The 27,786-nt window shown below is 36.3% G+C and overlaps 1 protein-coding gene across 1 annotated transcript in view; it reads right to left on the bottom strand.

The window, feature by feature from the left end:
• The window catches only part of LOC150108694 (dynamin-like), a 306,464-nt gene that overhangs the window by 155,563 nt on the left and 123,115 nt on the right, over nt 1-27,786 (bottom strand). Inside the window, exons 8-9 of the mRNA XM_090416156.1 lie at nt 16,595-16,733; nt 6,900-6,967 (exon numbers count right to left, since the gene is read on the bottom strand). Of these exons, the coding sequence (XP_090272282.1) occupies nt 6,900-6,967; nt 16,595-16,733 (207 nt within the window). The remainder of the gene's footprint in view (nt 1-6,899; nt 6,968-16,594; nt 16,734-27,786) is intronic.

Genomic DNA, 27,786 nt, shown 5'->3' with positions numbered 1-27,786 from the left:
CAAAGCAGCATCTCTAGGTAAACAGAACTGCTGCAGAGGGCACAGCAACACACAAGGTCAGAGGTTATTACAGTAGTGCAAAAATAGTTAACAATATAAATTAATACATAATATATGAAACACAAAACCAAGGAATGCAGTATCTACATATATGTAAAATTATAATAGATGCCTTTATAGCAGTACAAAAATAGGCAAAAAGGGATTATTATACAATATGCATGGATGAAAATTAAATTTAGCAATGCAGTATAAACAGAATTTAGCAATACATATAAACAGAATTACTAGAAAGTACACAAATAGGTAGGATGTCCTACAGCACTACATGATTATTTGAAAAATAAAGTAGTAAATAAGATGCATACACAAAATTTATGTTAAGTGATGCAGTATCTTCATATAAATAAAATTACTGCAGAGGTTTCAGCCATGCATAAATAGATAACTATAGGTTAACATATGTATATACAAAACAAGTGAAGGAAAGCAGTGTCTACATCTAGTAAGATTACAACAAACATTATACTAATACTTAAAGAGTCAGAAAGGAATTATTATACAACACTGAGGCATAAAATTTAAGTTTAGCATTATGGTATTTACATATTAACAAAATTACAGCAGGGTGATACAAATATACAAGATCAAGGCCCATGGTAATACATAATTGGTCAGATTTAACCTAATGAATAATATATATGTATAAAAGTCAAGTTAAGCAAAAAAAAGTATTTACATATAAACAAATTTATGGTCAAATGTGTTTGCACAAATTAATTCTTTCTAAAAAATTAAAAACATCATGCAATTTGCCTGAGTCTGTTAGCATTTCCCCGAGTGTATATGGCTTGGTTAGATAGGTGAAAATTTCATTCCTCTTTCTATAATAAAATTAGTTTAATCCTTTATCCAAGTGTGAGCAAACAAAGTTTGCGCCTGAAAGTATCTTCAGGACTGGGGTAAGGTGGTACAACACCAGGGCAACTCGTTGCAAAGGTGGAGCAAGCTACCAACACTCCTATCTCAGTATCTCCTATAATGCAAAACACATCTCCTTGTGGATATGTCTAATGTTATGCATTAAGGGAAGGGCCACTACCCAGACTAGTTTCGACCTTTATTGAGGTCTCTTCAGTGGGAGCCAGGCCCAAGTGGAGATACCAGGCAGAAGCATTAACAGGTCATCTCTACCTATAGGAATTGCCAAATGGTGTGCCACCCTTTTTTAATAAATTCTTTAATAAATGATGAATAGTGAGATGTGTGCTGCATTTTTCACATATGGGAGGGTCATCAGCTCTCAGTAAATGAGAATGCGTAAGGTGACTGTGACCTATGCAGAGCCTAGCAAGGACAACTTCCTCCCCTCTCTCTATACGTTGACTAGAATGCCAGTGTTTAATTTCAGGTTTAATGTTATATAATTTGTTTGTTGATGTTTCTTGCTATGTTAACTCCCACTGAGCAATTAGCTTTGATCTTATAAGTTGTCTGTAGTCTGTATATGGAACTGTCAAATAGTATGTGGAGAAGGTATGGGCTGATTTAGCAGCTGCATCTGCAGCCTCATTTCCTTCGATTCCGATCTGGCTGGGAATCCAGCAGAACTGAACATCGAAATTAAGGATTTTCATTTTGTGAAGCACGTGTAGCACTTCATATATTACTGGATGTGGATTATACATACGAGAGGAGATAGCCTGTGAAGAGCTCAATGAATCTGTATAAATTATACACTTTTGGTAGCAGTTTTCTTTTATATGCACAAGTGCAAGCTGAATGGCATGTAACTCTGCTGTATAATTACTGCAGTCTGGTGGGATCTGATTTGAGATAATAATGTCAGGAAGCACAGCCAACAGAGGTATTAGTTCTTGAACCATCAGTATAGATGGGTAAGAAATTAGCATGTGCTGCTCTGTGTGCATTAAACAATTGCAGGTAAATAGATGATGGGGGTATAAGATTTCTGTAGCTGACAAAGTGAGAGGTTGCAGGATGGTGTGCAAACCATCCTGCAACCTCTTGACATAACAGCATTCAACATTCATACTAACAGCTTGAACAGCAGTTTGATGTGTGTGATATTGAGCTTCCCAATGCAGAGGATACTATTCCATGTAGGGTGATCTGGGAGAGATTTTATTTTTAAGGCGTAATTAAGAGACAACTGTTTCTATCGAAGTGATAGAGCCGGTTCATTTGCTTCTACATAGACTTGGAGTGGGTGAGGTGCGAAAGACACCAGAAGCTATCCATATACAATGATGATGGATGGAATCCAACCATTGTAGGTTACTCTGTCTTGCCGAACTATAGACTTGGGACCCATAGTCCAGCTCGATCAGCACCCGACCCAGTAGAGGATAGAGTGCAAAGGAGGTTCAAAGTTCTTTTGCACTTTTCTCTTAGTTGATGAATGTGTGCTAGAAATGTGAGTTTTCTGTCAAAGATGAGTCCCAAGAACTTGGTTTCTGTAGTTACTGGAACTCTGTAAATAACAGAAGGTCCCATTCTTAGTTCAGGATCTGGGTGATGAGTGCATTTTCAACAGAAGTGTACATACACAGACACTTTTTTCTGTTGAAAACCTAAACCCATTATTAAGAGCCCACAGAGAGACATGATGATTTGCTTGCTGAAGTTGTCTTTCAATTATCCTCATGTTATGTGAGTGATAAATTATGAAGTCATCAACATATAAGGCATTGTCTACAGTGGGAGGTAGCTGTTCAATGATTGAGTTGATTTTAATAGCAAAAAGGGTTACACTTAAGACAGAGCCTTGGGGAACACCTTGTTCTTGAAGATATGGTCGAGATAGCATACTTCCCACTCTGACTTAGAAAGTTCGCCTGGACAGAAAGTTTTTAATAAATATAGGGAGGTGTCCTTTTGTGTCATAAGCTTTTTCCATGTCAAAAAAAACCAAGACAAGATGTTCTCGCTTCAGAAATGCATCTCTTATACAAGTTTCTAACCGAACTAAATGGTCTAAAGTTGATCGATGTCTACGGAAACCACATTGTGTATTGGAGAGAAGACTGTTATTTTCTAAATACCAGAGAAGGCTGACATTAACCATTTTCTCTAGTATCTTACAAAGACAGCTGGGCAGAGCAATGGGTCAATAATTATTTGCTTGTGTTGGATCTTTTCCTGGTTTTGGGATAGCAATGACAATCGACTTATGCCAAGAATTTGGAAACTCTTCCTCTGCAAGTATTCTATTATGTAATAAGAGAAGAAGATACATAAAAGATGATGGTAGATGTTTTATCATTTCATAATGGATGTCATCAGGTCCTACTGCACTAGGGTGAGATTGTAGGAGAGCTCTTTTTAGTTCCTCCTTGACAAATGGTTGATTATATGGTTGAAGAATGTTGCTAGAAAAATTAAGCCTTTGTTTCTCTTGCAGTATTAAAAATTCCAGAGAATATGAAGCTGTTGCTGAGATTTTAGCAAAAGTTTATCCCAAAGTATCTGCAATAGCTTTGGGATCAGCGAGAACACTTCCATTATAGTCTAAGGTGGACAAACAATGTGTACTATATCTGCCTTTCATTTTCCGGATTTTATTCCATACAATTTTTGGACTGGTCATTTGATTAATTGATGTAGTAAATTGGATCCATGATGGTTTTTGACTCTGACGTATTACATGACGTGCTTTGGCTCAAGCACGCTTGAAGGTTATTAAATTTGATGTAGTGGGGTATCTATGAAATATGCTCCATGCTCTGTGTTGATCATTTTTGGCTGCCTGACATTCTGGGTTACACCAAGGCTTTGGATAGACTGGAAATCGAGACGATGTTTTTGGGATGGAGGTTGTTGCTGCCTGGACAATGCATTCTGTTATATATTTTACATCTTCATTGATAGGTGTTTGACTGATGGCATCAGCATTAAATTTTGCAAGATGAGAGAAAGTGTTCCAGTCAGCCTGGTCCATTTTCCATAGAGGTATCCGTGTGGGTGAACATGGTTCCTTTAAAGACATTGTACAAAGAACAGGAAAGTGATCACTTCCATATATGTTCTCTTCAACATCCCAAATGAGCAGTGGAAGAATGGAAGGGGAACAGACTGTAAGATCAATTGCAGAATATGAGCAGGTAGGCATATGGAAGAAATTATTGAGTTTATTATTTAGAATGGGAAGGTTATTATTAGCAAGAATTTTTTCAATGATTCGACCTCGTCTATTAGTGTTGGCACTACCCCATAGAGTATCGTGATCGTTAAAGTCACCCATCAAAAGTATGGGTTCAGGCAGTTGCGAGATAAGGTTATCAAGATCAATTTCATTTAACTCAGCATTTGGTGGTAAATAAATTGAACATATTGTAACAAGAAATCCCACAGAGAAGCGAACTGCTATTGCTTCCAAAGAAGTATTAAGTTGGACCTGATGGAAAGTAGTATGACTGCCCACTAGGATAGCTACTCCTCCAATGAGCAGGACCATCTCCAGTTCTATCCTTACATACAACAGTAAAATTCCTAAAGGTACAGTCCTCATTGGGTCTTAAGTAAGTTTCCTGTAGACAGAAACAGAAAGGTTTGTGTTTCTGCAACAACATCTTGATATCGACAATATTCTGGCGGATTCCATGACAGTTCCATTGTAAAAATTTTCCTATTGTCTTGATTTTATTTACTTGTTTGGTTTTCAAGAGGTTGCGGACTTACCTTTGTTAGATTTACATTTATCCACTGTTTTAGGGAAGTATGGACGGCCGGTGTCCATCTCTTCCTCTGGTAGTGTTCAAAACATCAAATGCGTTAGGGTCAGTTGGTATGCTTAGTTTGCTTTTAGTCGGTATCGGGGTATCCATTCTTTCTGTGCAAGTGTCTGGTGGTTTATCACTCTTTGAGTAAGTTTCCACCATAATTTTTTTGACAGATGAGTTTTCATTGAATGAGATAATTTTTGAAGTTGTTTCTGGAGTAAGGCCATAGGTCTTGTGATTAATGAGCTTAACCATAAAGCGCTTGCAATCATAAAGTTCAGGTATGGTGAAATTATCAGATGGTGGAATAGACATACATGTTTGAGTTGCTGTTGGCACTTTTTTAATTATGATCTCCCTGACAGTTGACACATTTAGCTTTTTTTTCACAGCAAGATTTATTATCATGTTCTTTACTACCACATCGGGCACAGGTAGTAGAACCACGACAGGCAGTTTGGGCATGTCCATCTTTGACATTTAAAGCATCTCAGTGGGTTAGGGAATGTACATTCTAACAGGACAGCTGAGATACCCTACTTTTACAGATATTGGAGGCCTAGGTGTATCAAAAGTAAGGATGATGTTCTTGGTTGAGACCAGGTGACCATCCATGCATATCAGGATACGTCTCACACCTATCACCCCTTGATCTTTAAGCTCTGAACATATCTCCTCATTAGGAACATCAAGGAGATACCATTCTGATATCACTCCTCTACTGGAATTGAGTGTTCTGTGAGGTTACTGTAATTTGTATTCCACCCGTTGTCATTGCTCTCAGTAGTTTCTCGGAATGTTGTTTGCCATTGTTTCCATGAGGATATCACCAGAACGCAATTTCTTGACAGTTTTGGGAGGTCCTCCCAGTCCTTCTAAACCTTTTTGATAAAGAAGGGTGACATTTTCCCAATTGGTTTTTCACCTATAACATTTCACCTATTACTTCTGTTTCCATATGCTGTGTATATATTATCAGTACTTGGTTGGGACTTTGTTAGGGTCCCTGAAACATTTGAGGATGAAGAATTCATATTTAAGGAATTTTTAATTCTGCACCACACATAGACGCCCACTACCCGGCAAGCAAAGACTGCACTCAGGAGTGGAACGCCAGGGCTACCTTGGACACTATACCGGCACTGCAGCAGGTCTAGGATCCCGACCCCGAACCATGGGGTGAGAGACTTACTGCAACACCACTGACCCTTGCAGGCAAGCCCATCAGCTGATTGATCCTGGCTGGGCCATCCAGGAACACCCGTCTTGCCGAAGCAGGGGCCAAAGTAGTGCAAGACTACCAGGATCCCCCTTTCCGGATATCCACGGGTCTCACCGCATGGCAAACATGGCGGCAGGACATTGGATCCTAGTAATGGTGGTCTGGACAAAGGTTAGTGAAAAAGATTCAGGAGAAGTAGAGCAAAGAATACGGGAAAAGCAAAGAAAACGAGTAAGAATGAAAAGGGCCAGTACCATCACTGGGAGGTCCCCTCCACCACGAACAGGTGCCCCACACGGAGGGGTTAAGGGTAGGAAAGAGTATTAAAAAAAAACAAACAAAAAAAAAACATCACTATGGCAAATTGGGTTTTCACAACATGAATGTCAGGAAATGCACAAAATGAGCAATTATTAGATTACTATTTAGCTGTAGCTTTCAAAATTGCTACTCCAATGACAGTTTTTTGCTGCAAGTGTTTAATTTCTGAGTATAAAGTGGATGCAAACATAGTTAGCAACCTAGTAACTAATGTAGTGAAACACAGTGTCATCCATTAAACATTTGTCTCTGGTCAAACAATCACAGAAAATGCCCACTCAGCATAAATGTAGCAGGTTCTGATGCACTGCTCCAAATTCAACCTGAAATAGTTAACCACAGATGCATTGTTTTTTTTTTTTTTCAGGGAAAATACAGCATCTCTGGTGGGCAGAATAGTTCAGGTGACCACAGCTTTGGGAAATTCTATTCCATCCTTCACATTGCCCAAATCATCACTTTTTCTGCTGGACAATCACATTTTCATTTTATCACAAAAGGCAATATTAACCATCATCAATATGTTAAATAAAAGTATTTTTATAATATACATACAATTAGAAATCATTCTCAATATAGTTAAACACATTAAAGAAAACAGTTCTGATAATTACCTAATGCCATGAATGTTTCGTATAGCAAATGCAATTTCTTTTCGTAGTTCTTTTTCATCAAACTCCATCTATATTTATATATATATATGTATATAAAATATTCAATTTGCAATATGAGGGAATAAGTTCTGTTTTCTTATTTATTTCCAAAATTTAAAATCAAGTATTTGAAGTAAAGATTAATATTGCTTGCTTTCATTAATATGGTATCTAAAGGTTTTTCAGAATGAATTTTTCACTTATCAATCAGTAAAATAAAATAAAAATATAAATTTATTGCTAAATAAAAATTTTGTAATAAAATAAAAAAGTTTAATAAAATAAACACACACACATTCAACTCTCACCATAGGCAAACACCTAGGGAAAACTGAATAGTTTGTTATATTGGATAGTTTGCTATAGGGAATTTCTTTTAGCACAGCATTGTGTCTATGCAACTCTCTTCAAGACTTTTCTATACTTTGTAAGTTAGATTATTATAATGATGTTTACTGTAATGAGTCAACTACACACAATTTAATAAATCCTGAGAGTATCATAAAAATTACATTTTGACAAAGTGTAAGATGAAATATTACTGTTCTTTTGCAAATGCTTATATCTGTTTTTTCAGCTTAAAAAACGCGAGACGCAATGGAACCACCAAGCAGTAAAAATACAGCAGTACACTGAATTCATGTCCATGGCTATGAAGATGGAATATGGTCCTTAGTGGAAGAATGGATAAAAAATTCTGCTCTACCACCAAAAACTGCTGGTTTGAATCTCACTGTGAATGTTGAATATCTTTAGGTAGATGTTTTCACTACAGTGTGATATCACTACCACACATAGGTTTCTAATCTTTTTTTTTGGATGTTACTAGCTTTTGTATTCAATTTCATAGCTGAATTTATATTCTTTCATATTAACATGTGCAGTGCTGTTCAGTGAAAACATAAAACATGCTCTGATATTTTGCAAAGTCTAAGCATGTCATGATTTACAAAGCATGTGGTAAAAAAAACAAGCCACTTCACTGCTTTCAGAAATATGATTTTTAATTAGAGTGAGATTACGAAAAGTACATTATGTGTATACATCATGGGTGGCCACAACGTGGCTCGTGAGCCACATGAGGCTCGCATCCACACGTCATGCAGCTTTCTACCAGAAAAAAAATAAAAAGAGAAAAGGAGACAACAAAAAAGAGGAACAAAATTTAAAAAAGAGAGAAGGGAAAGAAAAAAACAGCATTAATAAAAATTACTGCAATAAAAAAGTTTAATTCGAAACACATTAAATAAAGTTTGGTTTGAACAATTAGAATAATGTTAAAGTCGAAAAAACAATAATTTTAGTTACTTATTTACTAAAAGAAATAAGTAATAATAAGCCTTCAAAAGAAAGCATTTTTAAAGAGATACCGTAAAACGTGCATATATTTTTAGAATAAGCATTCCCTTGTATTAGTGGGGTTGGGATTCAGTGTTGCTAACTTAAAAATAGCAACAAAAAGAAATGCTAACTTGGAAGTAGCAATTTGCCCCTCTTTCTGCTGATGATCATGCTTTAATGTATTCTCCAATCTTTGCTATAGTTCCACAGCAACATGTTCCATATTGGTCAGTGCTTCAATCTGAAGAATGAGGCATGGAGTTTAGTCATATATATCAAGCAAGATATTGAGATATATGATATATTATCTTCAGGAGATAAATGTTTTCTGTTACCTGCTGAAGGACCACCACTACTTAGAAGGCTTGAAAAACTGAACCAAATTATCTAACCCTTGGTCCACCCAAGGTATTAATGATTTGTGGGTGGGATTTACATAAACACATACAAGGGTTTCCAAAATTGATACTTTATGTGGATTAAGAGCAAGAAGAAGTATTAATATCATGCCAGTTTGACTTAACAGCAACTGGTATAGGAAAATATGACTTCTGCATTACTTCAACCTTAGTATTATCTCTGGGTCTTGCTCCCACTGAAGAGACACCTCAATAAAGGTCTAAGCCGGTCTGGGTAGTGACCTTTCCCTTAATGCACAGAAGTACAGGAATACCTCTATTATCGTGGTTATTGTTGCCACGAAAAATACTGCAATAATCTAATCCGTGATAATCGGGATAAATAATGCGTGTAAAATGGGTGATCAATGTCAAGGATTTTTCAAATCTATTAATTAAATTTTATATATCAAGTAAAAAATGAAGGTTCATTAAGAAAAACAAGATTATTCTTTAATCTTTATTTATATATAAGAAGTACTTACAGTACATACAATTATTCTTTCTTGGATAAAAATTGATGTAGAGTTGTCTGGTGGAATTTTTTCTTTCTTTTTTCTTTTGGTAGCAACGGATGGAATTTTCAATTTCCTGACAAACTTTCAGTGATCGCTCGAGATTAGGATCGCCGTTCAAGATTTTTTCTTTAAAATTTTCAGCAATTCCAAACATTTCTTTGAGGGTAAATTCCTTCAGTGCCAAGTCAATTTGGGCATCGTAAGCATGTTCTCTCTCAAGGTTAATTAGGTCTTCATCATCCAGCTCCTTATCATGTGACTGAAGCAGTTCCTGAACATCACCTTTTTCAATTTCTTTTAGTCCTAGTTCGAAGCCCTAGAGTTTGCAGCATGGTCTAAAATATGGTGAACAGTTGATTCATTTAGACCTTACTCTCTTGCAATTTTGGCTTTGGTTATGCCTGCTTCATACTTATTTATCATGTGCAACTTATCTTCTAATCTGATCACTCTACGTTTATTCTTGATAGCCGTAGACTTGAAATCATCCTTGTTTCTTTTAGCATTCATTGTAGGGGTAAATAACAAGAGAAATAAATATCCACATGTACTTCAGGCAAGGGTGGATAGTTACTGGTAAGTGGCGAGAAGGCGCCGTCGGATAAAACCGAAGCGCTATAAGAGAGCGATCTGGAGAGTGGCGACTTGAACTGGTTGCATATGTAGGGGGCTACATCTCGCATAATTCGAATTTGGAGTGCAATAATTGGAATTTTGGTATCAAATTATAAACCGTGATAAATCGAGAATGGCGATAATCGAGGTATTCCTGTATATATGTCTGCAAGGAAATGTGCTCTGCATTATGGGATACTAAGGCAAGTGATGAGAAGTTATACCACCTTTGCCACGAGTTGCCCCAGTCCTGAAAATACTTCAGGCATGAACTTTGTTTGCTTACACCCAGATAAAGGATTAAACTAAATATATAATTGGTGGGTTGAAAAAAATTTGGTGCAGGAGATTCGAATTATCAAAACCTTGGTACTAATGATTTCTGGCTGGGATTTACATAAACACACGCAAGGGTTTCCAGCATCGATACTTAATGTGGATTAAGAGCAAGAAGAAGTGACTCATTAACATTATGCCAGTTTGGCTCAATAGCATCTGTTCTTTTAAAAAGAACACGTTTCACTAGAGTTTTGATATAAGGATCACATAAAGAATTTCAAAATGATTATTTTTTCTTATTAGCTCTCCAATTCTTCACTAGTTTTGTGTATAATTCTTTGGGAGATTTTTTTAGAGGCAAGTTAAATGACAAGAGATCTTTACTATATCAAAGCTAACAGGAATCGAATCAATGGTTGAAAAATGGTTTAATGGATACATGGTGGCATATATACGAGGGTGGTCTGAAAAGTTCTCGGCCTAACAATGAAAAAACAAATTTATAATTTCAAAATTCTTTTTTATATTTCAACATAATCTCCCTTAAGACTAATACATTTATTCCAGTGATGCTCCAGTGCCATTATCCAGTCCCTGTAGTGGTTCTCAGTAAGATATGCAAAATATCCCTCTACAGCAGCAATCACCTCTTGAACAAGTGGACAGACTTATGTATTCATCGTACATGTTGTTTATTTCTTAACGGTATATATTAGAACACAGAAAAATAAATAAATAATTAATTTATTAACTTATTGCTGATATTTCGCTGGTGATATAACCAGCATCTTCAGAGCACAAAACACAGTTTGTCACAATACGCGAGACTATAACAACATAGTGTAATCAACGGACTAGTTAAACAAAATTGTATCAGCAACACAAAGACTAGAGTCCTGATTTTGGCACCCTCTATCTGGGAGAAAAAAAAAAAAAAAATTGCAGCTATCACATAAGACTAGAGTCCTAAACAGAGAAAAGCCGGTACTAATTTTTTCTTAAGATGACTGTCTCCCAGATTTTAGGCAAATTTATACAGCCATATTTGTTGAGATTTGGAGTGTGTTTCAGGGCTTCTGTTGCCTCTAAGAACAATCTCTCCGACTTGCAAGAGCTTCTGTGTTCTTCCAGTTGATCCTGTGTGCAGGGGTATCCAGAGCATGGTCTGCTAGGCCCGACTTGCCATAGTGATAATGCCAGACGTGTCTTTTGTGTTCGCTGATGCGGATGTTCACAGTTCTTCCTGTTTGACTGTAGTAGGCTTGATTACATGAGCAGGGTACTTTGTAGACTCCTGAATGTGATACAGGGGGAATGCTGTCCTTGGATGTGCGGATAAGCGTTGCTAATTTGCCACATGATCTGAATGTGGTGCGTAGTTCATGTTTATTAAGAATTCTTGCAATCTTTTCGGATGTGCCTTTAATACATGGGATGGTGACTGTTTTGTTGTAGTTCTCTGTGGTGGATAGTGGGAGGGGTTTCTTAGGGGCATTTAGTATTTTGTTTATCTTATGGGGATTATAGCTATTGGCCAAGAAGGTGTGGCGTAAGTGAGCCAGTTCAGCAGAAAGAGCATCGTCATTGGAACAGATTGCTCTCACTCTGTGGGTTAGCGTTTTTAAAATGCCATATTGTTGAGAAGGGTGATGGTGTGATTGTTTGTGTAAATATCTCCCTGTATGTGTGGGTTTTCTAAAAACTGAAAATGATAAGGAACCATCTGGAAGATGTGTGATAAGTGTATCCAGGAAGGGCAGACAGTTATTAGCTTCCAGTTCCATTGTAAAGTGGATTTTTGAATGTTGGCTATTTAAATGCGCTAAGAATGTTTCCAATGTCTCTAGGCCATGTGGCCAAATAGCAAGCACATCGTCAACATAGCGTAGCAAAAGTGTTGGTTTGAGAGTGGCTGTATTGAATGCTAGTTTTTCCAGGTGTTCTATGTAAAAGTTGGCTGGGGGGGGGGGAGCCCCGGCTGTCCCATCTATTTGTATATTTTTCCTTTCCATGTGAAATATCCTGCATGTATTGTGAATTTGAATAGTTCAAATATATCGGGGGGGGGGAAGTGTGACTTCAGTAGATTGAGGGTTTCTATTAGTGGTATATTTGTGAATAGTGAGGTGATATCAAAGCTTACTATTAAGTCTGGGCATTTTAGGGTATGGTGTTGTAAGATGCTTTTTAGGTGGGCTGAATTTTTGACATCGGAGGGAGAATTGTTTGTGAGAGTGGCTAGTAGCTTAGCTAAATGTCTAGCCAGTTTGTATGTGGGACTATTTATACTGTCCACAATTGGGCGTAAGGGTGTACCTTGTTTGTGAATTTTTGGTGCTCCATAAATCCTAGGTGTTTTAACATGGAAGGGCTTGAGTTTGTTTACTATGTCTTTGGGCCAGGAAGTGACTTTTTTTCCAATAATTTACGTGCCTTATTCTTTTGTGTGTTGGTAGGATTGCGATCTATAATTTTGTATGTTGACTCATCTTGTAACAGTGTGTGCATTTTGTTTTCATATTCTGTTGTGTCCATCACCACGGTTGCATTCCCTTTGTCTGCTTTTGTTATGATAATCTGGCTATTATTCTGTAGCTCTTTTACAGCAATGATTTCCTTATGTGGGATATTATTTTTGGGAGGCTTAGACTTTATTAGGATGTTGGCCTGGCTATTGTTGGTGGCAGGTCATATATTCCCCGTTCAATGGACGCCATTATTTTGGCTTTTGGAACTTGCTTGGGAGTCATGGTAAAATTGTGCCCTTGACTTAAAGCACTAGTGACTTATTTGCTTAAGGTGAGCGACAATAAATTCACAACGACGAGGTCTTGTCGTAATTGTGGTCATTGTATAGTGTTGCATTGTTGGAGATTTTCAAACTTATTTTGGTGCCGGTTTTTGACGATGTTGAATTCTTTTTTAGCCGTTGTGTCAGTGATGTTATCTAAGTTCTGTATTCAGAATATCATATAGTGATTCACATAGTGCATTGATGGTTGAATTTGATTTCGCTAATTCCAGACGAGTGGCGTTAATCTGTTCATATAATAGCGCTACACTCGCTCGTTTGTAAATGTGTTGGGCTTTGGCCGAGTGGAACTTGTTTTTGATTTTAACACAGTTCGGTATTAAATTGGTGTCTCGGCACCTCTTTAAGAAGGCTAATCTGTTCAGTTGCTGCACCAATTTTAACTTCCAGTCTGAGAGATTGTTCTTAGAAGCAACAGAAGCCCTGAAACACACTCCAAATCTCAACAAATATGGCTGTATAAATTTGCCTAAAATCTGGGAGACAGTCATCTTAAGAAAAAACTAGTACTGGTTTTTTCTCTGTTTAGGACTCTAGTCTTATGTGATAGCTGCAATTTTTTTTTTTTTTTTTTCGGATAGAGGGCGCCAAAATCAGGACTCTAGTCTTCGTGTTGCTGCTACAATTTTGTTCAACTAGTCTGTTGATTATACCATGTTGTTATAGTCTCGCGTATTGTGACAAACTGTGTTTTGTGCTCTGAAGATGCGGGTTATATCACCAGCAAAATATCAGCAATAAGTTAATAAATTAAATATTTACTTATTTTTCTGTGTTCTAATATATACCGTTAAGAAATAAACAACAATCACTTCTTGATTCGAAGAAAAATGCTGACCAGCGAGGATGAGTTTTAGTTTTGGGAAGATATAGAAGTCAGAGTGGATGTTCCAACAATTCATAGTGCAGATTCCTTAATTTTTCCATTGCCAAAACACCTTTGTGGGCAGGTGCACTGTCCTGATGAAAGACGATTTTTTTCCCCCTGCAAACCGGGTCTTTTCTTGTGATTTTTTTTTTTTTTGTCTGGTCTGGTTAAAAGATCGGAATAATATTCCTCGGTTACTGTTTTACCCTTTTCAAGATAATTAATAAACAAAATGCCTTTAGCATCCCAAAACATCGATTACATAACTTTTCCTGCTGATGGAACTGACTTTGTCTTCTTTGGTGCTGAACAACTGGCTTCTGTTGTCTTACCAGGAATACTCAACACTGAAATGCCTCTGTAATTCTCACATTCAGTTTTATTTCCCTTTTTATATATGGGTACTATGAGAGCTCTACTCCAATCATCTGGAATTTGTCCCTCTGTCTTTCGAAACGGGAATAGAAATCTTATGTAGTATGGATATTCAAGAAAATACACCAATGTTCTTCTTTACTATGATTTCTGATTACTATTAAATTTTTTAACTTAATACTAGAGAAATTAAGCCCGGATATATCATCACTATTCTTCTCAACATCTGAATTCTCGTTATTGGTAGGTCTGGGAATTTTCAAAATCTGTCTTGAAAGACTAATTTAGCACACCTCTGAAGAATTTGTATATCAGAATTCTTCACAGCATTATAAACCATCATAGAAATAAATTTCTTGATAAGAAAACTTTTTTAAAACTTGCCAGAAAGTGTTATTTTAACAATATTAGGATTGTAGTGGATTTGCCTAGTGGAGTTTAATTAACCTGTGCTGTGTTTAACTATAATTATCTGTAAATCACAAAAGTTAAGAAAAAGATAACTAGGACAAAACTGGTTTATTAACCAAATGTTAACAAGTTAAAATGCATATAATACAAAGCAGATCTAAGGGCCCCATTCTGCAAATGTAGACTTGAAATATAATTATTATACTAGGAGTCTAAAATTATTACAGTGGCAATTAATTTTTGTTAATAACTTGGTACCAATTCTCCACAATAACAGAAGTATCATCACCAAAAGCATCTTTTGTTTTAGTGATCAGTCTTTGAAAGAATTCAATGTTCTTTAAAATTTATTTATAAATAAAGCATTACTTGTTCTTTACTTCATACTTATAACCAATGCCGACATCAGAATAAGGCAAAAATGAGAAACTTAGTTTTAATGCTGCTGACAAGAAAATTTACTTATAAACTCCACTACCTGTAATGTCACACAATCAGAAGTCTTTTAACCCATCTTTGGTACTAGATCAGCCACTATTTCCTGTAAATGCTGGTAGAAACACTGTAGCAAAAGCTATGTTGATGTTCTACAGCAACAAACTCACTGCTATTTCCTTTATTCTCTTTACTCACTAAATTTCCTTATAATGATCTGAGGTCAGAGTATTTAAAGTATGTTTGCCTAGGCACATTAAAAGAGATGTTAACTGAAGATATTACTGTGCAACAAAGCACACATGTAGAGCAAACACAGTGAATTTGTTAATTTATGGTAAATAATGCAACATAGTAAAATAAAAGAGAAAGAAATAAAAGGGGAGAAAAGAGGTATACATACAGGTTTGAAGGAAGAATAAAGTATACAGGAGGAGCAGAGGGTTATGTCTGACTGTCAAAAAAAGTCAACTTTTTTGGCACTCCCACAACTTGGTTCCATTGTGAAGAAAATATTCTTCCATTTGCTGGCCTGGTTAGCCAAGTAGTTAGTGTACCAGAATGTGAGATTGAATCCCACCAACAATAAAACAGCAAGCATATCAGTCGTTTTTAACAAACCAATGAATATGCTTCAATACAACAAAGCCTCAATGCTGTGGTTATCAGTGCAACAGTTTGTGATCAAGAACAAAATGACTATGGAGCTGCATTGTCCAATTCCAATAGTCCTAGCTTTATGCAATTTTTTTTTTTTTTTCTTTCCCACATAAACTTTCAAATTATAGGAAGATATTTAAATACATTTCAGAAATCTAGCCTGGATGACAGGAAGTGCTGAACACAATCTCAAATGAATGTTTGTGATTGTCTTTAGGTGAGAGATGAATTTCATCACCTTTGTTATTAGAGATCTGAAGTGGCTTAAAAAAGTTCAATGTTTGGTCTCTAGAGAAGAGTTTCTGAACTATGTAAAAAATAAATTAAAAATAAAACATATACTGTGCATGTGCGTGTGAAACTGATAAAAATAGGGGGGAAAAAATCCTTAGCACACCCACGGTATAAAATGTACTATATAGGTTTGTAAATAACCTTTCATGGGTGGGAGCAACATAAAAAAATTCTGTACTGATGACAATGCCAAAAAGTGGTGAATTGCTCCATAAAAACAATAAAATAGCAGGCATATCAGTCGTTTTTAACAAACCAATGAAAATGTTTCAATACAACAAAGCCTCAATGCTGTGTTTATCAGTGCAACAGTTTGTGATCAAGAACAAAATGACTATGGAGCTGCATTGTCCAATTCCAATAGTCCTAGCTTTCTGCAATTTTTTTTTTTTTCTTTCCTACATAAACTTTCAACTTATAGGAAGATATTTAAATACATTTCAGAAATCCAGCCTGGATGACAGGAAGTGCTGAACACAATCTCAAATGAAAATAATGAGTAGTGGCAGAAATGTTGAACTATATGTAAATTCACAAGAGGATTATGATTACAATTAAATTTGGCCAACTCTATTGTGATCTTTTACATTTATTAGAATCTGTCAGTTATTGCACTATTTTTAACAATTATGAAACTTTTTTCAGCATACCTTAACAATTTCGAATGGAAATCTCTCATGAAAAAGACGATTGATTCGGGCACCACCAGAGAGTTCGCTGGTATTGATTGCAGCTGAACCTGAGCCCTCTATATGTCTTTCAAAATCAGTCTGAAGTTGTTGTATCATTCTTGAAACAAAAACAGTTTAAAATGCTTAAAAATATTAGTCTACAATGGAAATAGTATATAAATAGTATTTAAAAAAAAATCTAGAAATATATTTATAAGCGTTTACAGTATGCCACACATTCAGTTCCATTAGTGCATAGTATTCTAAAGAAAATAAATAAAAATTCGAAGTATATGATCAACTGCTCCTAAATGTTGTTCCGCAAACACTAAATGTGCAATGCAAAATTTTTTCTCCCAGAAACTCGGGTTTTTCATCCTGCATACAGGCAAGTCAGCCATGAGAACACACATAATTTATAAACATTATATACTAGTGGTGATGGTGGTGGTGGATAGTAGATGGCACTGTATTGGTGGCAGTAGTGTTGTAGTTTACGAGATTAAGTGTAAGGGAGACAGTGAACTGTAGTGAAGTAGTCCCTCCAATGATGCCTTTAGACTCCTTGGAGGTGTCACATAATAACAGTAATACTAATAAAAATAAACAGAACATTAGCATACTATATATTTACAGTTGTCCGTGATGGAATTCACATGAAAAAAAAAAAAGTACAAAGTTAAAATACTGTAACAAAAATATCATTTTAATTTTATGATCAACAGTTACCATAATCATACATTACATAATGAAAGGCTGTGTGTGTGTGAGAGAGAGAGAGAGAGAGAGAGGAAAGAGAGAAAGTTTTGCATGTTTTTTTCATGGATGTAATTTTTACATTGTAATAGCGTGTACCAAATGTAGTTTGTATCTGATAACTCCTAAGCCTATTATCATTTTTTTTAAAATAATAATCTTGCCAACAAAAGGCAGGAAATCTAAAGGAATTGACTTATCTAAAAGTGTACACTGATGATTACTGAGTGGGGTAATCAAGATGCAGCTGCTTTGTCTTTATTCGATATGCACCTGATCTCAGTTGTTTTGAGAATGCAAGCATGTTACATGTATTCTTTGACTTATGTAGATAAGCTATGGGTCTTTCAATTGGATGACAGCAGAATGTATACGAAACAAAATATATTTTAAACGAGAAGTGATGTGTCACAAAGTACAAATGATTGTGGGTGAAAGCAGCAATGTGCATGTAAATATAGTAAGTGAGAATGGGACAAAGAGAATGAGCGCTTTAATTTCTTGGGTAGTGTTTGCTTATGGGAAGGAGCAGTGTGTAAGTGGAAGAAAGCTGTGAAAAAAGAATACAAGTGAACCTGTAGAAAAAAAAAGTAACTGAAAGTTTATGACAGCATAAATGACTGGGATGGAGTAAAAGAAAAACATAATGAATGCAGAATGAAAGCTATGAATCAACATATACAGTTGCCTATTAGTAATAAAGAGGAAGAAGTGAAAGAAAGTGAAACAAATAAGAGTGGTAATGGAAATTATATGAAAGATGTGAAAATGGGTGAAGATGAGCAAAGGATTCAAGTGAGTGCACTGCAAGATAGAGCAGCTGACAAAGAGACTAGATATTGAAAGTGTAAGGAAGGTACCAGTAATGTTATGGGCAGAGATTCTATGGCAAAGGATGTTAAGAAAGAGGTACTGAAGGTGTGTATGGGGGGGGGGGCAATATGAAGAATGACAGAACTATAGAGAGGAGAAAAGTGCAGAACTGATTGTGCTGGATGGAAGAAATGATTCATGACAATGTGAATGAGGGTACAGAAATTAAGTGTGTTGTTAGAAACAGTGAAGTGAAAGTGTGAAAGAGTTGTGTGTGAACCAAGGTATGATAGCAGACAGCTAAGGAAAAGGGCAATATTATGAATGGTATGACAGCTAAGATGTATAGCAAGTCTGAGTATGTAGCTGCATGGAATTTAAAGATAAGAAGAGTGGGAGATGGTCTGCATCTAAGTGAGAACAGTAGTGTTAAACTGCATGCACTGCTCTTTAGAGAAGGGTGTGTGTTCAGATAAAGACATGATAATCAGGTGATTATTATGTCATTATAGGTGATAGGATTTGTGAGTGTAACCAAAAAGAATGTGTATATGAGGAGAGCAATAGCTGTATGAAAGATAACTAGCTACAGGAATGGCCTCAATGAAAGCAGTGAAGTCAAATGTTTTCTGGAATGACAGAGGAATTCTGGGAAGAAAACAGGGACCAGTGGCAAGCTCTTATGGTTATATACCAATGCAATGAATATTAAGAATAAAGGGACTCTCTCTCTCAGTGTGTGTGTGTGTGTGTGTGTGTGTGTGTGAGTAAGTGAGTGAAAGACTGATAAAATTAGTTAGTCCATAAATCAATGATGTGAGGTTTGGATGACAGCCAGTTCAACACTCTTTTTAGCATCCATACTGATGTATCAATGCCTATTACTGAATTCTTATTCAGATTATGCAAGAGTTCTAGTTCCTCCTTATACACCAGTTTCTTCATGTAGTGCAGAGATAGCACTGAGATCCATGCTGCATACACCAGGTCAATAGCTCTTAGAAAAATGAGCACTTATTAGTGGAACAATCTCTTACATCTACCACCACCACACAATCTGCATTCATTCTTTCTTTTACTTGCTGCATATTGACAGAACCCTTCTGATTTATCTTTAGATTGTGACACAGTGCCAGTTTCCTGCACCTTATAATTATAGGGGACTTGTTCTGCACCAGGACAAGCCCCCCCACACACACACATGCTGCGGTACATGTACTAGAAATATTCCAAAATGGCTGAAAGGTAGTAAAGTGTCGATGCAGTTTCTGTCTGTATAGCATGGAGGGAGCCAAGCAATCATGCAAATGACTGCTATCTCTGCATTGTACCACCTGCTTCAGGAGGCATCATGAGGAAAAAGAAGTGGACAATAGTGTCCTTGAATATACCATCTGCTCTCTGACCAGTTCTACATGGTGGACTTCCTGTTTCCGAACCTCCAAAAGAATTTTCCATCGATTCAGACAACAATGAGACAGAAGCGAACCAATGTCAGGTTCTCCTCAGCTTTTGGAATCTAATGATGATCCATATGTCAGCCATGGTGCGTCATCAGTGCTACACATTCTCACACAACAAGAACTGAATGGTCTTGTTTGTGATCTGGAGATGTCCAAGGCTGAAGTTTAGTTACTGGGATCAAGACTTCTACAATGGAATCTTCTCAAGGAAAATGTCCAATTGATTCATTTTTGCACTAATTATGCACAGTTTGCGCATTACTTACAAAAGGAAAATGATCCTTTATTCTGCTACGATGTAGATAACTTGATGGCCCTTTGAATCAAACATGACCCGCACAAATGATGACTATTCATAGACTCATGGAAATTGAGTCCCAAAATGGTTTTGTTGCATAATGAAAACCAGCTACTATCCGTTCCAGTCGGACATGCTGTCTACATGAAAGAAACCTACGACAACCTAAAACCGCTGTTGGAATGTCTTCAACATAGCAAGTATGGCTGGCATCGCTGTGATATATGAAGTACTGCTGTTTTTTGCATGAATGGGACAGCTGAGCAAGGACTTTGTACTATGCGAAGAGAGACTGGCCTGTGACAAAATCGCTGAAGATCGGAGAGAAGAATGTGCAACACCAAGCACTAGCAGAAACACAAAATTCTGCTACCACCCTTGCACACAGTCAGCCTGGTAAAAAATTTAATAAAAGTGATGGACCAGACTGGATCAGCTTTCAAGTACCTGGCTAACAAATTCCCCTCGACTCAGTGAAGCAAAAATTAAGGAGCAAGTTTTTGTGGATCTTCAGATTTGAGAGCTCTTCATTGATGAGATGTCCGACAATCTGCTAGGTGATGAGAAAAAAAGCTTGGGACACATTTCATCTGGTGTCAACTTCCTAGGAAATGTCAGGGCAGAAAACTGCAAGTAACTGAATGAAGACTTGTCTCTGTATCATAAACTTGGCTGCAATATGTCCTTAAAAATACACTTGCTCCATTCTCACTTGAATTTCTTTCCTGAAAACTGAGGCATGGTTAGTGATGAGCACTGTGAATGTTCCATCAGGAAATTGCAATAACGGAGAAACAATATAAGGGAAAGTAGTCCGTTTCCATGTTGGCTGACAATGTTGGACACTCGCTAGAGATGTTCCTGAGCAGCTATAAAAGTGACAGGCAAAGCGATGTCGGACATAAAAGCAGGCATTTACTGGTATATATGTGATATGTATTACTCTATTATATAAGAAACTGCCTTTCTTATATAAGAAACCAGACCAGCTTATATAGTCGGCCTGGTTGGCAGAGTGGTTAGAGTATTCACTCTCCAGCCAAAAAGCTGCAAGTTCGAATCCCACCGTGGGCATGGATATTTGTGATTGTGAAAATACTAGTGGTGGTGGTGGTCAGCGGTAGATGGCATTGGTGTGGATGATGAAGGTAGTTGCAGTTTGTTGTAGTTAGTGAAATGAGTGGTAGAGACAGAGTTGTAGAGTAGGCACCCTCCCTCAATGAGTCTTTGGACTCCCTGGAGGTGTTATGTAATAATAATAATAAAAAAAAAACTATTGCAGATCTCTCACAAACCGTAGCCAATTTTGCATTTTCATATATTTGTGTTCAGCACCTCGAAATCTATAAGAAATGACAATTAATCTGGAGGCATGACTTTTGTAAAATTTTGTTGTACAGTGTAATTACTTGTTTAGCAACCCATCAGGCTGATATAGCAATGTATTTCATTACCACTAGCAAATGATCCAAGGAGTCCGTAATGATATCACTCAACCATGTATTTAATCTTGTTAGATTACACCTCTCACCAGACAGACTCAAACTCGATGCTACATGGAATATCTACCAATATTGCAGTCATAGTTTTCTTCCCTAACTGGACTCAAATCATTCATCATTAGCTGTTCAAATGAGTCAACCTTCCCCTCCTCTACTGTCTTGTATGTCTTTTCTAAAAATATTGTACCCTTTACACTCGATTTCAGTTTGCCTCTGAAAGCCAGGTTTTATTAATGCCTACAATCTGAAGCCTTAATGTATATTCACCTAACAAAACAAACTTTATCCATTGTACCTTGATACGTCTGGCATTTGTGTATAGACAAAATAAATTACCTACAAGCTTTTTTTTTTTTTTTTTTTTTATATATATACTCACCTCTGTAGTCTGTATGACTCATTTGAACAACTCACGAATCTCCATTCTTATCTAATGTCTCACTTACAGAAGAAAGCGATGACTGCAATATTGGTAGTCTGAACTGAAAGAGCATATAATTATTATCTCATAACAGTTACATAAGCAGGGGTGCTTAAGGATCAAAGCTGTATAACTGAGAGGATACCTCCACAGAGCCTTTAAAGGAATGTGGAGAACCGACCAGGTCAGAAGTATCAGAAATGTCCAATCCTCACCTTCGTATGGTGCACCCTGTTAGGTATCTACATGGATATACTGAAGGAACAAGGATGGCCTGGCAATTTGGGATTAAGCTGACCACATTGTATTCTTACTGGCTTAAACCAAAATATAAAATGATGGCACAACATGACAGAATTTCATGCCGGCTGGGGCGTCACCCAGTTAAACAAGGTCCCCGTTGTTTTCAGCAGGGAACCAGAGCAAGAGCAAAAAGTTACCTACTGGAGCAAATCTTAAAACACACCCCAACTCAACACCACCAGATTTCAAGATTGGTACTATCAACATAAGAAGCTTGAATGGCAAAGTAATGGAGCTACTTTGCCATTCAAAGAAAAAGATCAACATAACAGGGGTGACTGAAACAAAAAAGACAAAAACTGGTGAGATCTTTTTAAGCAATAAATACTAAATGTCATATTCAGGCAATGATAATCAAGGAAAAGAAGGAGTAAGCATAGTATTCAACACTAAATATGAGGCTAATCTTCTTGAATGGCTGGCAGTCTCAAGTAGAGTGATATGGATAAATATCAGAACGGGTAACTGGACAATGAGACTTATTTGTACCTTTGGTCCCACAGAAGGAAGAAGTAGAGGAATTTTTTGAGGTTTCAGAGAAAGCAACTGACACAATGCAAAAGGAAAAGTTGGTCCTTGTTGGGAATCTAAATACCAGAGGAGGAAATGACTGTCAGACATACAAAACTATTTCGGCAAAATTTGGAGAAAAGAGCAAAGTTTTGCTCAGTACATGGACTAGTTATTACTAACACACTGTTCCAACATAAAAATGTGCACAAATTCACATGTAGAGAAGAGGCAAGGAATAAGAAAAGTCTCATTGACTACGTTATTGTTGATAGTGATGTTTTCTCCCTGGTGCAGGACACCAGAGTGTACAGAGGATTTGAAATTGGAAGTGATCATTATTTAGTCTTGAGCAAAATTAGATAAAATTGAATTTCGTATTGAAAAGAAGAGCATATAAGAAAGTTTTAAAGTGAATAAAAGTTGCACAGCTCTCAGATGTGAACTGTAGGCTAAAATACATAAACTTTATTGAAGAAAAATTGAGTTTGAGAACAAGAATCAAACTTGGAGATTCAGTGGAAAGCCCTAAAGAAAACCCTGAATTGATTCAGCCAGAGAGCATGTGGTGAGGTTGTCTGTAAGGATAGAAAAATTAGAACTCCATTGTGGACACAGGAAGTTAAACAGGCAGTGAAGGAAAAGAAAAAATCATATCAAAAGTTCCTGGCAAATAAGTTAGCTTATGCTCTTAGAGAATACAGAGACAAACATAAGAAAGCTAAGCACTGTGTCAAACTAGCTAAACAAAAGTCACAGGAAGACTTGGGTAAGAATATAGAAAATAAATATCAAGAAGATAGCAAGATATTCTGGAGGTTGTTGAAAAAGCTCAGTAATGGAGGAAAGAATGCTGTAAAAAGATTTAGAGATGATAAAGGTGACAAAAACAGGAGAAAAAGATATTCTTGAAGTATGGAGTAATTACTACAAAAAATTGCTAAATGAAACAAGCAGTGATAGTATAGTGGTAAAAAACACTCAACAGGCATGCAGTCAGGAATACATATCCTTACTTGAAGTAGAAAATGCCATCAAAGGGCTGAAATGTGAAAAGGCAGCAGGAGTAGCTGATATTATTATTACGTAACCTCCACGGGAGTCCAAAAACTCATTGAGGAAGGGCACCTACTCTACAACTCTGTCTCTACCAACTACAATGAACTGCAATTATCATCATTATCACCTACACCAACGCCATCTACTGCCCATCACATCCACTAGTATTTTCATGAACAATCACAAACATCCATGCCCCACGTCTTACAGTGGCGACACCGCATAATTCAGAAGGCCTGGACAGAGGGATGAATTCCAGATGATTGGAGTCGAGCTCTCATAGTACCCACATATATAAAAAGGGCAATAAAACTGAATGTGAGAATTTCAGTGGTTTTTCTCTAATGAGTGTTCTTAGTAAGATTTACGCATTCAGTTTTATTGCCCTTTTTATATATATGGTGTTGAAATAGTTCTACCTCAAGTAAAAAGGATTATGTCTGGGACTTGAAAGCAAACAATAGAGCTGAAGGTCATTTGAACAAGGAAGTTTTCCCGCCTACACTCAAGGTCAAGACCGCTGATGCCAGAGAGATCGCAGGGTGTTCATGGGAGGGAGGGAGGGAGTCTCCGATCTTGAAACAGAGAACTCCCAAAAAACTTAAGGAGGCCTTAAGAATGAGGTTTCTCTCTTTCTCGTAGTCCTCTAGCTGCAGTCCATAGGCCTGACTGGACTTGTCGATACACAACCCGTGGGGAAAAGGGGAGACTTGGAGAAGCATTGAAAATTTCTGCGATGTGTAGCAAGTAAGGGAACTCGCCTCGTGCACTGAAAGCAGGATGCCATCGTTCGACCTAGTTCAATCAGCGAAGATGTGCCGCTATCCCCACAGGTGAATTACGGAAGGATGGCAACCGAGCAATGAACGAGGAAACCCAGTACACAGAACGGATTGGAGGAATCGGCAGAAACAGCCAAGGATCTCATGTGCTGATAGGACTATATGTGTTACTAAGGACCAGTGAGTAGAATTTTTTGTACTAATAGTTAAGTGCAGAAGGACAATTGTGAGTCCACTGGACATAATGTTACTAGTACTGTCGCGGATAGCAAGGTTTGAAATCAAAATGTTAGCATAACATAAGTTAGGAATAGTGGCAGCCAGAATTGTAGAATATGAGAATCTCCTCTCACTGTAACTGGCAATTTTGACAATGTTAGACAGTAATTGAAATTCAAGATAAGATTAATAAAGAAGCTCCATGAAAAGTGTATAATAGTGGAGAATTATTTTAAGTTACAATAAATGTGTTTTGTTTGCTTAACAGAGACTATCGCCTGATCTTTGTGCAATGCACTGCCTTGCAAAAAACTCCAAACCTGTATGCTAAGAATTTGGGGAATTGCCACAATTGTTAATTAAGCTCATAATTAGAATTAATTGTATCCCACAGGTGCTAGGATAAATCTCTGATGCTTTAAGTGAAGAACTCAGGTGGCGCAGTCATAAATAAAAATAAATTTTCCTGATTTCTTTTAGCATCTTCTTCAAGTGTCATCCACTAGGAGGTTGGCAACCATGTCACGGAAACTTTTTCTTTCGTTTGCTGCTCTGGAACATTTATGGTAATTCAAGCCAGTCCAGTCCTTAATGTCTTCGACCAAATTCTCCTGTGTCTACCTCTACCTCTGTTTCCATCCAATTTCCCTTCTAATATTAATTTCCGAATGCCTTCTTGTCCAGTTAGATGTCCAAAATATTTAAGTTTTCGCTCTTTAATTATTTTCATTTTTCCTTTCTTTAAAACATTTTCGTTTTTCATTTTCTCTGCCCATGGTATTTTCAACATTCTTCTGATGGTCCACATTTTGAAAGCTTCTAATTTTTTCTTTGCTTCTTTATTTAGAGTCCAAGTTTCACTGTTGTAGAGAAGGCTTGACCAGATATAGCATTTTATTAATCTTTTTCTTGTGTCTATATTAATGTCTCTGGATGTTAGAACAGTTTTCATATCAGTAAAGGTTTTTCTTGCTATCTCTATTCTTCTTTTTATTTCTTTAAGGGAATTTCCTCTGTCTGTAAACATTTGTCCCAAATATATAAAAGACTGAACCTGTTCAATTTTCTTTTTGTTAACAGTTATGTTTAGTTTCGTATTTATTGGTTCTTTTGATATAATCATGCACTTTGTTTTCTTTAGGTTAATAATTAGTCCAATGTCAAAGCTTCTGTTGTAAATTTCTGTGATTAAGTTTTAAAGATCATCTTCAGATTCAGCTATAAAGACGGTGTCATCTGCATACCCGAAGTTGATGAAGTTCCCACCTCCGACTTTTACACCCTTCAGTTCTGAAATATTTTTAAAAACTTGCTCGCTATATATATTGTACAGTAAGGGTGATAAGACACATCCTTGCCTTACTCCTTTTTTGATTTCAAAGTTGCCAGAATAAGTATTTTTATATCTTATTGAGGTCATTTGATTCCAGTATATATTTGTAATTATACGTAGATCTTTTCCTTTTAACCCATTATTCTATAGGATATGTATTAATTTCTTGTGATCTATTGAATCAAATGCTTTGGTGTAATCAATAAAACAAAGATATATGCTTTTCTGGTTGTCAAGGCTTCTTTTGCATAATGTTTTCAAATTGAAGATTCCTTCTCTTGTACCTTTGTCTTTTTGAAAACCTGATTGAGTGTCTTCTATTTCTACTGACAAAGTGCCTTTTATTCTTTCTAGGATTATTCTTAGTAGTAATTTTGTAACATGGCTTGTTAAACTTATTAGTCTATATTCTGTATATTCAAAAGTTCTTGGAATTTTGGGAATAGTGACAAAGATGGATTTCCTTAGATCATCAGGGATGTATCATAATGTTATTAAAAATAACCTTTAGGTCATTAAGTGTGTTTTCATTTACTTTCTTTAACAATTCAATAGGGATCTGATCAGGGCCTGGTGTTTTACCTATTTTCATTTGACTTAGGGCATATTCTATTTAGTTATACGTAATTGGTTCACCATCCATATTTTGTATATCTGGTGCATCTGTGCGATTAAAGTCAAACAGTTCTTTTCCATATTCTTTCCAACTTTTTATGATATCTTGTGTCTCTAGTAGCATTTTTCCATTTTGATCTTTTATACAAGGCTTATGGTTGAAAATTTTCTTTTTATGTATCAGAGCTTGGATTGATTTAAGCATTTCTTTACTATTGTGTTTCTTGTCCAATTCCTCTATTTCTTTACATTTTTCATTTAGCCACTTGTCTTTACCCTTCCTGCATTCATTTTTTATAATTTTACTGAGTATTCTATACTGTTGTGTACTTTTCTTTTTTCATCTTTCATTCATAAGTTCTAGTATTGATTCAGTCATCCAGAGTTTTTTTTAATTGTATTTAATTTTTGGGATAAACTCGTTAGCTATCTTATATATTGCACTTCTAAAATTTGACCACCTGTTTTCAATTTCCTCTGTGTTACGTATATTGTGTTAAGTATTATATTGGGTCTTAAATATATTGTCTTCTGTTTTATATCCTACATGATCTAATTTCTTCCTAATTTCTGAGTTAAACACCATTATGTTGTCAGGTATATTCAGAGCTATGAAGTCGAGTCTTTTAGTAAGATTGTTTTTAGAAATGTTTTTTAGTTTAATTTTTAAAGTAGACACAACAGGATCATGGTCTAAACCTATATCAGCACCTGGGTATGTTTTTATGTTGGTTATATTATTTTTGTATCTATTATTTATCATTATGAAATCTATTTGGTTTCTTACAGAGTTATCTGGATTTGTCCAAGTATATAGTCTGAACTTTGGATGTTGAAAGAAAGTATTCATTATGTGCAAGTTGTTTTGAATGCAGAATTGTATCAATCTCTCACCTCTTTCATTTCTGTCGCCTAGTCCAAATTTTCCAACAACTGGATTTTCTTCCCCTTGCTCCACCCTTTGCATTCAAGTCACCCATCACTATGAGTATCTCATTTGATTTTAAATATTTTATAGATTTTTGTAAGTTATTATAAAAATCTTCTATTTCTTCATCATTGCGAGTCACTGCAGGGGCATAAACCTGGATAATTAT

Source organism: Typopeltis vanoorti, chromosome 3, assembly GCF_054136105.1.
Source record: "Typopeltis vanoorti isolate ZY-2024b chromosome 3, IOZ_Tvanoo_1.0, whole genome shotgun sequence".
NCBI lineage: Eukaryota > Metazoa > Arthropoda > Arachnida > Uropygi > Thelyphonidae > Typopeltis > Typopeltis vanoorti.
This window is presented reverse-complemented; position numbering and strand designations above follow the sequence as displayed.